At 40.3% G+C, this 14,898-nt stretch overlaps 1 protein-coding gene across 1 annotated transcript; it reads right to left on the reverse strand.

Moving 5' to 3' along the window:
- Positions 1 to 251: 251 nt before the first annotated feature.
- Positions 252 to 14,310, reverse strand: LOC102119501 (glutaredoxin domain-containing cysteine-rich protein 2). The gene is made up of 3 exons (XM_005558135.4): positions 13,957 to 14,310; positions 8,229 to 8,456; positions 252 to 1,642 (listed from the first exon to the last, which is right to left on the reverse strand). Exons 1-3 carry the CDS (start codon positions 14,308 to 14,310, stop codon positions 1,460 to 1,462), a joined length of 765 nt encoding a protein of 254 aa, XP_005558192.3. The 3' UTR covers positions 252 to 1,459.
- Positions 14,311 to 14,898: the final 588 nt, after the last annotated feature.

Below are 14,898 nucleotides of genomic sequence, written 5' to 3' on the forward strand. Positions count from 1 at the left end.
AACCGAAATCGTGCCACTGCACTCCAGCCTGAGCAACTGAGCAGACTCTGTCTCCCATAAAAAAAAAATTTTAAAGCAGAATACACTCTCGACATCCCTCCTTCTGAAAAGGCAGAAGAGCCAACAGCTGTGAGAAAACATAAACCGAAGCAGGAGGCATAATGGTTAAGGACAGGAGCAAAGAAAACTGGTGAGCAATATGGTAACTCCTGAGTATGAAAGGACAGGCAAAACTATCATGGCTTCAAAAATATTTTAATCTTTTTTATTAGAAGTATTTATATTGCCTGAAAAGCATTCCATTGTTAAATTATATTAAATGCTGAATATTAGAGAATAACAAACAAATCCTGAGAAATTATTAAGTTATGAAATCAAAATTATTATCACAGAACGCAGCAGGTCTCAAGAGATAAATTTTGCAGTGTTATTCTTAAGGGCTTGGGGAGTGGGTGTTAGAGCTACAAAAGTTCATTAACAAAAGTATGTTCTAATTTTATAACCAACCTCAAGAGGAAAGAATCATCCTTACTATGCATATTCATGGAGAGTAGAAACATTACTGCTAAAAATCAGCCTTGGTTAATTCTTTTCTTTTAGAGATTTCCAGTAGGTAATCTATAAAATACCTGCAGTCCTTTATGAAGAGATCATAGCTAGGTTCTAGACTTCAAGTGGATTTATTTATTTGGTAGTAATTCAGGGGCTGGAAGAAGTTATATCATACACACATATTTGAGCACCAAATTTATCATAAATAGCTTTGACTTGGCTTATAACCTCAGTAGTGAGAGGCACGCAAAAATGTCTTATCTCCTGTTGACTTAAGAAATAGTATTGCTCACCGTCTGCATAAATATTATCCAAGCACACCGCATGGAAGAGGTTCAGGACTTTGAAAGGGAAGGCTTTTTGGCTTGCCTGTCTCCAGAATGAACATCCCATTTCGCTTGCTGTGGCCTGTTAGTGCGTTCAGCATTGGCTGCCTCTTTCTTCTTCTGCTTAATCAGAAATTCAATTTGACCAACAATCATTTGAGATGCATTATAAGCAACAAGAATTCAGTGTATCAGAAACCTGCCTTTCTTATTCCTTTCTCACCACATAATTTTGCAAAATAACTCCCAACCTGATGCCTGAAGTGTACATGTATTTGTTCACTGAAGCAAGGAGAAAACTGAGCTAAGTCAAGTGAGATACACTCACACCATCCTGGAAGGATAATTTTAGAACCAGTTTCAAAGCAGACTCTAATTCGAAAATGCCCCTGCCACTTAGACCCACACAGAGATGTTACCAGCCTCACAAAATGTCACCAGATAATTGAGTTTTGCCAGCAGTGGGAGTGACTGCAGCCACTGCGGCCTCCTTGTTGGGAGAGGCAGAAGGAGAAGGGGGTGGTTTATTAGAAAGAACTTCAGGGAGGGTAAGATAACAGTGGACATGCAAAAGCCACGGACTATTGATTGCAAATCTGGCAAGGCTGTAGGCCATTCTCATTGCAGGCAGGGCACCTCAGGGCCCGATAGGACTCCTTAAATCTGTTGGCCAGCATCGAGAACTTGCTGCCGTGGCACAGAGAGCAGGTGGCACTGCCCGACCCTCGGCAGTGAAAACAGCTGTCCTCGGGAATATCCCCTTCCTGCAAGAAACAGGTTAGGGTTTAGTTAAAGCAGCAGTTCAAGTCTGTTGTTCACATGCAGATCAAAACAGTACTAGACTACAGCAAAGACTGGGACAGAATAGAGGAAAATGCTTCCCATGGATGTCAGTGAGAGAATCGGCTGGGACCCAGAACAGTCACAGCAATTTTATCAGAGAGGATTCCCCTGGTGGACATCTCTAAGATGGCATCCCCTGCCACCACACTTTGCATTCCGAGACTTCATGATCTTCATTGCCCTTGTCACTATCTCTGACCTGTTTTTTCTGTAAGCTCCATAAAGGGCAAGGACTTTATTTTCCTTATTGCCAAATACTACGAGTGAACCCTTGTAGCATGCCTGATAGGTGCCAGGTGCTGTTCTAAGAGCTTCCTATATATCATCCATCTAATCCTCACAAAATCCCAGTGAGATAGTGTATTATTATCCCTGTGTTGCAGATGGGAAAATGGGATACTAAGAAGTTGTTTACCAATGGTCACACACACAGCTTGAAAGAGGAAGAGGTGGGCTCTCATCCCAGGGATTTGAGCACCAGAATGCATGCTCCTAATGCCTATGTACACAGCCCCTCATTGTAGTTGTCCATAGTAAGTGCCCAAGAAAGACTGTTCTGTGTGACTGAGAGACTGAGTGGAGAAATGAATGAATCAATAAATGTTACAATCCTTCAAAGCTTAGCTCTGAATGCTACAGTACTTATATCTTTATTCTCTTTGAGAGCTAAGGCCCAGTGATTAAGAGCTCTGTACTTTGGAGTTAATAGACTAGGACTGAGGCTATGTCTGCCATCAGCCATGCAACTTGAATAGTTCCCTTCGCCTCTCCCAATCTGTTTCTTTATTTATAGAATGTGAATAATAATGCTTACCCTTCTGAGTAGCTGGAACATTAAAGAGAGAATATATATAATGCAATATTATCTGTCAGATCATAGGTTTACCATAACAGTTAGTTCACTTCTAAGCCTTGCTAACAAATCTCCAGTTATTGACTCCCGCTCTCCAGAAAATGTTTCTTGGCTATTGTCTTGCTGTCCCCCTTAAAGCCATAGGAAATTGGTGATCTTGGTACTCCTTATAGACTATGAACCTTCCCAGAAATAAAGGGAGACACTAGATTGAAACCTGGCGAATCCAGTACCAAGTCCTGGCCATTTCAGCTTCTGAAAATCTCAAATCCATCCTGCTTTCTTCATCCCAGAACTACAATCCTAGCCCAACAGCCCACTGACTATGGCATGAACTGAGTGTGGACCCATGCCTCTGGTCTTGTAGTATGTTCTCCCCACTGATGCTCATTAAGTTGCCTGCAGTATCACTGCCACATAGAAAGCACTCAGGAAACTTTTTAATGAACACTTGCCCTCCAGATAAAACCTCAGGATAAAACCCAGTCTCCTTAGCTGATTTAAATTTTTTGTCACTTCTTTCATCAGGATCTTGTTCATGGGCCTCTCTGTACTTGGTCTCTAGGGACCTTTCCCCACTCCCAATGTGGCCAACTCCTACTTGTCCCCAGAAATCAGCTTAGCAGCTCTTTCTCCAGGAAGCCTTGCCCACCCACCACTCTGGACCAGGAGTTCCCCCACCCCCATGGCCACCTGTACTGTCCCTGGCGTGACAGGTATCCCATACTCCAATGAAAGTTCCTGTTGATTAGACAGGGAGCTCTCTGGACTTGTACCATTTCACCATCACTTCCCAAACACCTAGTGCAGTGCCTGGCACACTACTTGTGCCAAATGAATAAACAAATGAACACTGATGTCTGGAGAACCCTTCCTGTTCTTAAATTCTAGGGACCAACAAGACAGCAGGAGTCCACTGGGTAGCTCTACCCAACTCATTCAGCTTTCATTTATAATGTAAGAATAAAAATAATCCCTGAAAAGGGAGGCATAAGTTTTGAAAATAGCTCCATCATGCTGCAAATTGCCTAAGAAGGTACCGAATTTTATTTATTCTAGATTTAAGGAGTGAAAGTAATTACCCAATTGACAAAAACTCAAATCATGTCTATGTACCCTTTTGTTAATATTTTATTGATTGTTACCATATTTTAGTATATTAACAGTGGAGAATTTGTTTTCTTCTCTTAAAATATTCAAAATAATACGTATTTGCAAAAATATTCTTAAAACAAATTGCCACGATTCATTTCCTGCCAAATCCATTAGGTTTTATGTTTTGTACTTCATACCCGTGAGATTTTAATAATATAAGTCCACACTGCAAGGGAAAGTACAGTAAAATCCTACCATAATGCTATACATGTGATCCAAAAATTCATTTGCATAAAATGCCAGATCAGATATTGAAAGATTAATGAAATGACCTAGTAAGCCTGCTGTAGAGAATAAGAACAAGTCTCCCATCAAATTATACCTAATGTCATATAGTTCTAGGGTGCGCTACATTATTAGAAGTTTCACTGGAGTTTCCATTCTTATTCTGGGTTACCACTCTCTGACCACTTACCCTCAACATGCTCTTTTTAATCATTCAGTTAATTCAGCAAGTATTTAATAAGTACCACTCTATACAAGACTTATATACTATAAGCCTCTTTCTTCCTTTCTATCTTTTAAATTATTCTCAGAAAATATTTAGTAGGATATAGAACATAGTTGCACAGCATTGCTTAGATTCTAGAACCCAACAGACCCACCAATCCACCTCTTACTAGCTCCATGACCAAGAAGAGGGGCTTGATCTTTTACTGAAGACTCCAAGGCTTGTGTAGCCCTGAAGATGGTAACCAACGCCAATTGAGACTGCAAAATAGGGTGGTTATGGTCATGAGATTGTTCAACAGATGGACCTAGATTTGACTACTGGCTGTAATGTCCTCTGGCAAGTTATTTAACCTCTCTGAGCCTCAGTTTCCCTAGCTGCAGAATGTGACTTTTAATAATATCTACCTCACAGGGTTCTTGAAAGAGTTAAATGAACTATTGCATGGAGCATTGGTCATGGTGCCTAGCTATCGTGAGTCCTCAATAAATGGCAGCTATTATGCTTTTGATTATGATGAGATGATTATTGCTATTATCTCAGAGTGAGATCACATAAAGCATAAAGAAGCCCAGATGATTTATGGCCTCAAATTCACTGAGCACAAAGCCAAATTTTTCCCCTTCCACCTTTTGCTGTGGCTCAATTCAATTATTCCTCTCCTCTTCTTTGATAGTTAATACAGAGGCTCAAGTCTGGCCCGGCTTTCAGCCTTGCGCTACTCTTTCATCAGATTCTCACTGCTGCCCCGTTCCACCTAACAGAACAAAGAGGGTCTTGGTCAGAAGGGGCTCCTTGATGTTCTTTGACCTTCTCTTTTGAAATAAAACTTGTCTGAGCATTTACTGCATGAGGGATTGGGCAAACAAATAGCAATTTAAAACAGAGTTTAAAGGACAGACAAGTGAAATATAACTTTTCACAGCAAACTTCTGCTGCACACCTCTGTCCTAGTTTATAGTATTACAGCTAAAAAACACAGATCTCTCCAAATTGAGCTTAAAGGTAATTGTCATATCAGGCTTACTCTTGCTTTTGTAATCAGGCCTGAAGTATAACCTGCCTTTTATCATTTCTGGTCCTCTTCTGAAAATACATGCTCCTACAACTTACAATATAGTATGATAGATAATAGAATTTAAAAATTTTATAGTGGGAAGGTAGCGCTTTGGATCAACATGTTCAGTCATCTGCCTGCTGCCAGGTTAGGTTCTTTTATAAAAAAAAAATTTTTTTGTAAAGACAGGTCTCATTATGTTGCCCAGGCTAGTCTCAAACTCCTGGGCTCAAGGGATCCTCCCTCCTCTGCCTGGGATTACAGGCCTGAACTACCACACCCGGCCCAGGATAGGTTCTTAATAGTTCTGCATAGAAGATGAGAGAAGGTAATGGCCAGACTTCTTACCAGCTGGCACTTTGGTCTCAAATTCCAGTATTCTTTCCACAAACATTTAACTAATATTCACTGGTTATCTGTTATATGCCAGGCTGTATTTTTCTGATACTGGAACTACAATGTTGCACCCAGCGTAAACATGGCCAGGCCTGCCCTCATGGAGACCTAATTGGTAAGAGCAAATAATCACACAAATTAAAGTAAGATTGCAACTGTGAAGAGGGGTGTAAGGTGCACTGACAGGTCAATCCTATAGGATTTTTTCCTCATGGAAGCCAGGGAAGATCCCTCTGAGGATCACTTCCTCCCTATGAGGAAGTGATGCCTCTTCTGAGATCTCAGAAGCTGAAGGCAAGGTGGTAGGGAGTCTGGGGACATTCAAGGCAGAGGGGATTGGCCTCTGGTAGGAAAGAGAAAATAATACATGAGGGATGGAGATGGAGAGATGGGCAGTGTGTCTGGGGCCAAGAGCATGAGAAGAGATGTGTAAGAGATGATGCTGGAGGGGCCAACAGAGGCCAGGCTACACAGAGCTTTCTAGGACAAGTAAGGAGTTTGGGGTTTTCTCCCAAGCAATGAAAAGACACTGAAAGCTTAGAGGGGGTGACTGATATGGTTTGGCTCTGTGTCCCTATCCAAATCTCATCTTGAATTGTAATCTCCATGTGTCAAGGGGGGAACCTGGTGGAAGGTGATTGGATCATGGGGGCGGTTTCCCTCATGCTGTTCTCGTGATAAGTGAGTTCTCACCAGTGCTGGTAGTTTTAAAGCATGGGACTTTCTCAAGCACTGTCTCTCTCTTTCTCTGCCCTACTTCCATGTAAGCCGTGCCTTGCTTCCCCTTCACCTTCCAGCAAGATTGTAAGTTTCCTGAGGCCTCCCAACCATCTGTAACTGTGAGTCAATGAAACCTCCTTTGTTTATATATTACTCAGTCTCAAGTACCATCTTTATAGCAATGTGAAAACGGACTAATACAGTGACAAAGGGGATGACCTAATCAGATTACATTTAAAAATATATTTTTGAGTGTGGGGGCAGGTTGGAAAGTACGTGAGTGGATGTGAGCAGAGCTTTCAGAACCTTTTGCTAGAGTCCCAGTTGCTTATGCTCTAGGGGAAAGGAAGGAGAGGTAGAAAGGAAGAAAGAAAAAAGTAGATTTTAGAGAAATTGTGGAGAGGTAGATAGACTCATGATATGGGAGAAATGAGATAAGAAGGAGCCTTTGGTGCCTCTTGTCTAAGGCCATCACTCAAAGCCCAGTCATGACCTTCTTGTTCCATCATCTGAACCCTCCCAGAGTGGAGACATCACTCAAGTTCCAGAAAGCCCCTGACCCATTTTTCCATAGCGATCCCAGGAGATTAAAGTGAAAACATCAAGTCCCAAGAGATGGAATCTAAGAGAGAGAAAATTCATTTATCCAGCTACCCAAGCTTTTAATCTTTTGGCTTAAATTCATCAAAATTGCTTCCTCCACCCCCAACCTCACACTGTGAATTAATGACTATCAGCCCTCCTCCCCCAGTGTGAGCATGTCTGAGCAATGGTTTCCAGGGTGGTGTGTACACACTTCTAAGGGGTATGAGAGGAAAACATTGGAACTATTTATATTTGCTTTTTATCTACAATTAGGCAGATATTAAGCTTTATTCACATTTTTAAAGGAATTTTTATACTAACTTTTAATAAACTGGTGGACACCGACAGCCATATTAGGTTAGGCCGTCACTAGACAAGTGTGGTACTCAAGGGACCCTAGAGTAAGAGTGACGTTCAAATGTTGCTGACAGTGGCGTCCAGCTCATTTGTTCACTTTCAGCACATTGCAACATATTGCAGTTTACTTGTGCCTGGTCTAGTGGATTTACAAAGGATACTCCTTAGTTTTAACTAAACTGATCTGCCAAATGGAATCATGACTTTACATAATGTCTTCCAGGAGACTATGGATCAAGGATAACACCAATAACAGAAGAACAAGTGAACCTATAAGAAAAGAAAGGGCCAGGCCAGGTGTGGTGGCTCATGCTTGTAATCCCAGCACTTTGGGGGGCCGAAGCAGGCGGATCACTTGAAGACAGGAGTTCAAGACCAGCCTGGCCAACATGGTGAAACCCTGTCTCTACTAAAAATACAAGAAAAATTAGACAGGCATGGTGGTGGATGCCTGATATCCCAGCTTCTTTGTAGGCTGAGGCAGGAGAATCACTTGAATCCAGGAGACAGAGGTTGCAGTAAGCGAAGATCATGCCATTGCAATCCAGCCTGGGCAAAAAGAGCGAAACTCCTTCTCAAAAAAAAAAAGAAAGAAAGAAAAAAGAAAATAGGGCTGATTTTTTTCCACCTCTAGAACCAGCTGTTCATAAACCACATTGTACAGCAAAAACAATAAATATTTAATCAAATCTAAAAAGAAGTCAGCCAAAAAATTAAAAATTTAGAGAATCTGAAATATGGACTTATAACTGCTATTGCTAACAATGTACCATTAAAATATAACAAATGTTAAAATTCCTCATATCTTCAAATTTAGATATCTTAAGTATTCATATTCAAAAGGTTTTACTTAAGCAGTGCACAATCAAGCCAGCTTGGAGACCATTGCTGTAGGGCCAACTCCAAGTAGGACAGTCAAGCTCCCCAACGCACCTGTGTATACCGGTTATGGGGGAATGTGCTTTCTGCCTCCACCAAAGGTCTATCTTGCTGGTCCCTGCCTCCACAGCTTTCTTCTTTGTTCATCAGAGACTCTTCTTCAGCCTCTTCTTCCTTCTGGAGAATTTTCCTCACAAAGTCTCTCTTGTCCATTGGGGTTCGAATGATTTTCAGGTTATTAGTGTAGATGATTATCTTTCCAAAATCTATAATAGGTAGGGGCTAGAGAAATGGAGAATGAGCATGGAAACTTTACCACCAATCACCAAGTAGAGGGCTGCAGAACCTGTCCAACACACCAGGAAAGAGCAGAGAAGGAACTTCCACCACCCAGCATTTTTGATCCCATCAGACCCCAAAGTCACAGTTCATTCCCTGGTCTGTTTGCTCTCTCTAAAAGCCATGAAAGCCAGCTTCCTTCTTCCTGTTGCTGGTGACCAATCAAAGCTGAACTACTCAGTATGAGAGTCTGGAGGGCAGGGGCTAGAGCTTCTATTTGTACTGCATACCCCAACAGCCAATGCAGGACTAGGTACAATGAGTGTTTAATAAATACAGAGGGATACTTTTTTGTTTTATATAAATATCTCTCCAATTTTTTATCAGCATAAATAATAATATTAGTAGATACCTTTTATTGGCACTATTTGTGTCTCAGGCATCATGCTAGGCATTTTACCAACATTGTCTCGGTTTCTCCCCAAACATCCCTATGAGGCAGATGCTATGGTTTCCACATTTTAAGGTGAGGAGACTGAGCCTCAGTGGGGTTAAGTGCCTCACCAAGGTGACAGAGTTACTCGGGCACTGTGACTAGAATTGAAATCCAATCTGTCATCCTAAAGCCCATATTTTTACACCTATATCACACTATTTAAAAGTATTTCCTCCCCCAAAAAAATAGGATCATAATATATACTCTGTTGCAACCTATTTTTTCATTACCTATATAATATGAAAATCATCTGTGCCAATAAATAGACTTCTAAAGCATCATTATTAATAGCTTTTGTTCTCTTGCATGGATTTTTCATGTGTTTCTTAATCATTTGCTCAGGAATAAACCTGGACAATACCACAGTGCAGAAAAGAGGACTGGAGGGTAACTGTTTAGAAATTACTTTAAATAAAAGACTGCCTGACTGCAGCATCTAAACAGATTTGGTTTGTACAGTTCTGTAAGCAGAGCAGAATATTTCATGCTGAGGTATTTAGTTGTGTAGTGTGATTGTGACATACAGGAAAGTCATGTAACCTCTCAACTTTAGTTTGCTCATTTGCAAAGGGACTGACATCCAGCATCGCCACAGACAAGCTAGTAATTAAAATACAGAAATGAGTGGTAAACATGTGTTGTCCTGAGACTCTTGAGTGCCCTCCAATTACCCCAGCCTCCCCTCAGGGAGCCTCTAACATCCCTAAACCTAGCGATGTAAGAGTTCATACTTAGGAACCCAAGTCTCAGTACCTTCTCCAACACTCTATTGGCTTCTCTGCTGATTGAGCAAGGTTCCTGTGTCAACTTCTGGGGGTGGGAGGTGCCATGAAAAACCTGTAAAACAGTGTTCACAAAAGCTGGAGATACTATGCAGATTGTGAGTATTGTTGCCATTGTTGTTATTTAAAATTATTCTTCTGTAGTGCATGCACAATCATACTACACAACTAAATACCTCAGCATGAAATATTCTGCCCTGCTTGTAAGACTGTATAAACCAAATCTATTTATATGCTACAGTTAAGCAGTCTTGTATTTAAGGCCCTTGTATATTCAGCCATAACCTGGCTTGAGCAAGACTTCAATATTCAGGCTCTCTTTCTTGAAACACCCATGGAGTTTGCAATAATTATTTATTAAGCCACAAGCTTCCTATCTGGTCCTATTTTCTCTCCCTTTCTTCAAGGGATCGTGTAGCAGCTTCCATTTCCTATTGTTTTATGCAGGCTGGATTCTTATTTCACACTCTGGACTATCAGTTTCTGAATATCAGAAGATAAGGATGGTGGTACTTTTGGAAGGTTCCATTTCTACTACTAGTAATAGCCAATGAGGTTCAGTTACTAGGAAGCTTTTCATTTCTAGAGCTGATTTCTTTTTTTCAAGACAAAACTCTCAATATGCTAAGAGAATCTGAGATCACCTACTCCAAACCCCTGTTTCTGAGCTGCTCAGTGAGACACCCAAGATAGCAAGTTTATTTTTTGATGTACCCCAAAGATGGAGGGTCTCAAATCACTTTTAAGGTGTAAAAGTTTTAGTTACCCTGATAGGCAAATTCTTCCTTGTGTCTAAGGAAACTCTCTGGGTGTAATGAAAGTTCACATTATGTGGTTACATCAAATGTCAATGAGGAACACCCACTCCTACATGATAGAGGGCCAGGACAGAGCCAAGAATTTTTCATTTCCTCCTAGTGCACAGAATGGCAACCTGTGTGATTGAGCACTTGTAAATACTCTTTTGTCTGTGGCAACATGCCTAGAGATTATTGATCAGGCACTATTAAATCTTTCCACTGTTCTGTTTTTAAATGCAGAAATGCCTTATTGGGTACTAGAAATTCAGTGGCTTTGGAGATAGACAGACCTGAGTTTAAATTGTATTAAAATGTTATTTGACAACTGTGTGAGATTTGCAAGTTAGTTAACCCTTATGAACTTCTGTTTTTCCAATCTGTAAAACTCTCATAGAAATCTTGTGAAGATGAAATTATGCAATATGTTTAAAGTAGGTGTTCAGTAAATGTTACCTCCCTTCCTTTTCCCTTCCATTTTCTTTGAACCTTATAAACTTCAGTTTTAATTGCTTAAAATATTTTAATTATTTATAACCTTTTCCTCTACCCATCACACAAAATTTAAAAGACTCAACATTTCTTTGATAAGAACCTGCTCGTTATTACAATGGTGGGTAACATTTGCTAAGTGCATAAAATGTGCCAGGCACAATACTAAGAGCTTCTTATGTATTATCTTTTAAAATCATCACAACAACTCTCTTAAGCAAGTCCTTTGATTACCCTCATATCACAATGATGCCGAAGGTCAACAGAGTTAACTAGCTTGTTCAAGCTTAGGCAGTAAATGGGTAGGACTGAACATCAAGCTCAGGTTTGACTGGCATCAAAGCCCTGTTTTTTATATACATATATAAAATATATCTATTTATCATCATGGTAATCTGTACATAACATAGAATTTACCATTTTAACCCTTTCTAAGTGTATAATTCAGTGGCATTAAGCGCATTCACATTACTGTGCAGCCATCACCACCATTCATCTCCAGAACGTTTTCTTCTTCCCAAATTGAAACAATGACTCTTCTTCTCCCCTGCCCCCACCCCCCAGCCCCTGCCAACCACCATTCTGCTTGCTGTCTCTATGATTTTGACTACTCTAGGTACCTCAAATAAGTGTAATCATACAGTATTTGTGTTTTCGTGACTGGCTTATTTCATTTAGTATAACGTCTTCAAGGGTCATCCACGTTGTGCATGTGTCAAAATGTCCTTCCTTTTCAAGGCTGAATAATATTGTGTTGTATGTACAAACCACATCTTGTTTATCCATTGATCAATCTATAGACATTTGAGTTCTTTCCACCTTTAGGCAATTGAGAATAATGCTGCTATGAACAATGGTGTACATATATCTGTTTGAGTTCAGAGCCCTTGCTTTCAATTATTGCACTTAATTGCTACCCAATGTAGTCTCATAGTCACTATTTACTAGGAGGTGTTTTACACTTGGATTCGTTATTGAAAAGTCATGACATTAGCTCTCATTTTCTTCTTTTTCATAAATACCACATTGACAAACGGTTCCAGGGTATGGAGCTGCATGAATCCATCCTGGCCACTCTCATGCTCAGAAGCTGGCTATGATTGGGATGGGGAACTTGATCAGGAAACAAAGAAAACAGAGATAACGAGGCCAAGCAGGAATTGGACCTTCAACGTGGCCTCTAAAACTCATAGAGTACTGTGTTTTAACCAACGGAGCCATGCTGCCATGGAGACTCATTTACCTAGATTTATAAATTCTATAGTCCTAGCTACCAGGGAAGCTGAGGCAGGAGGATCCCTTGAGCCCAGGAGTTTGAGATTGCTGTGAGTTATGATCATAACACTGCACTCCAACCAGGGTGACACAGTGAGACCCTGTCTCTAAAAAAGAAAAAAAAAAATTATACATTTACACCAATGCTAAATTTAGCACATGACTTATAAAGATCAAGCAACCCAAAATGTATCTACTGTGGCCTTGTATAAGGTTTGAATGAACTGTGACTTTGTGAATTCTAAATCTACAAGTAAGACATAGTTCAAAAGAAATAGTGTAAGTACAAGACTAGCCAGGTACCTAGGACCTAATAAGCACTCAACAAATGGTAGCTATTATTATCATGTAATAATATGGTTCTCTGAAAAAAGGAACATGCCCTAAAGAAAAACATCTGTAGAATCAGATCTGGATTCTTATTCTGACTCTGTACCCAATGATCCTGTAGTATCAGATGGATCCCTTAACAACTTGGCCCTCAATTTTTCTCATCTGCAAAATGGGAATGACCATACTTTGGCTTTTCTCCCCAAGGTTATGGTGAAGACCCAATGCCATTGATACAGACAGAGATAGCATGTGACGACACTTTGTAATGCGTAAGTCACCCCATTAAGATAAGAGGTCATTCATTTCAGCCCCCTTTAATATCAAAAACAAGCCTACTGTTATCTTTGGTAATTGTGAACATGCCTATAATTACCAATGCCAGTAAAGCCAGTAATACATTTATCTGCAATAGATGCATTATCTATTCCCTTAGGAAACTAACAATAAAAATAATTCAAGAGTAATTATCTGGCTCTCACACTTTAAAGATGAGAACACATCCTGGTGTGCTATTCATCAATACCATGGATACATTACATAATTGTATTTTATCTTTTTTAAAAAGGCATTAATGGTCCCACTGACAGCATATATACATCTCCTATGAATTTTTGGATATCAGTGAATGTTTTCCAGGTACTACCTTAAAAGAAAATCATGTATGGACTTTTGATTATCTGTGGTACTGGAAAGTAATTGAAATTCATAGATTAAACACATGTTTCAATTGAACCATTAGCTCAAACTTCTTCCCCACGTAACATGTCCTCTGGCTGATTTGCGTTTCACCATCCCTTCCCAGGACTCCAACTACCCAGAGCTTATGCTAACAAGCAACGGAAAGGAAAAATAAAGAGACAAAGTAGGCAGTAGGAGGAAGGCAATGGGGGTAAAAAACAAGACATGGATAAACTGCAAGCTGAATAATTGGCTGGAGTAAAATGAGCACTTTCAAATACTCAGCTCTTTCAGGAAACAAAAAGACTGCATAATTGTCTAAAACCGCAGTCTGACAACCTGAAAACCACTGCACCTCTATTTAATTTACATTCCAGGAAAACTCAGTCAAAGATCCAATTACAATGTATTACCTTGGATGGAATTTGAATACTATATATGCTCATTGCACTTTCCAATTAGTAGTCAACAAGCATGTTATTTTTACCCCGGAAATATTCGTCTAATAACAGCTTCCCATTTGGTGCACCAATTGCTCTCGTTGGTACCAGAGGGTGAGCAAGACACAAATCTGAACCATTTAGGCATTTCTCTAAACACATTTTAGGAAGCCCTACCCTTAAAGCCTATGTGCCATGCACAATACCAACCTTATGGTCATTCGCCTTGTAATCGTTGAACAGAGGCTGGCCGCCTGCCAAGGTGTAGGCATTACCCTCTCTAAACACACTGATCCTCTGAGCAGTCAGCTTAGGGGAGTACAGCTGGTGCCTGGGGGCTTCCCTGGGCCTGGGGGCTTCCCCAGTCCCATAAACACCATCCATTGGTTCAAGAGACTCTTGCAGAAAACTGTGAGGGTATTCCTCCTTTGGTGACTCTAATTCCTGCCCATCCTCAAAGACCTGCTTCAGTACTCGACCGCTGTAGGAGGAGGAGATTTTAAATCGTACTTTCCGGGGTTTGCCATCATTCTTCTGATTCACTTTCTTTTCGGGGTCCTCCATCTGCAGAAAGTTCACCTTGTGGTTTCCAGCTTTCCGTGTAGCTGGTAAAACTTGGGCCTCTGAGAAAAAGGCATTTTATTTTCTCTCCTCCTGCATATAATTAATTCAAGTTGTTGCTGGGGTATGGTCAGTTTACAGCAACTGACACCCATACATTAAATATTGATAGACCTTCATGAAAAGGCAGGCGATTCTGGTTTGATGGAGTGGATGGAATGTAAGACAAGATTGATTCTTCTCATAATCCCAAGCTCACCATGACTTCACCCCAACCCTAGCTTTTCTTAACCTGAGGATGAAGAAGTTTATTTAGACTGAACATGTACCAATTCAATAAGGATCAGACACTCAATTAGTTAACAAGTGTCTTCTTACTGTTAGCAATGACAATTAAAATCTAGTGAGCATTTCATAAGTGCCAGAGATTGTTACATGCATTATTTTACTTCATCCTGACAATAACCCTACAAAGAAAATGTTATATTTTTTACAGAGGGGAAAATGAGGCTTAGAGCCACTTGTCATTTGTCTTCATCATTTGTCTGCTCTATTATACCTAAGTAAGTGACAGAGCAAGGATTATGAACC

This window comes from Macaca fascicularis, chromosome 6, assembly GCF_037993035.2.
Source record: "Macaca fascicularis isolate 582-1 chromosome 6, T2T-MFA8v1.1".
Lineage (NCBI taxonomy): Eukaryota > Metazoa > Chordata > Mammalia > Primates > Cercopithecidae > Macaca > Macaca fascicularis.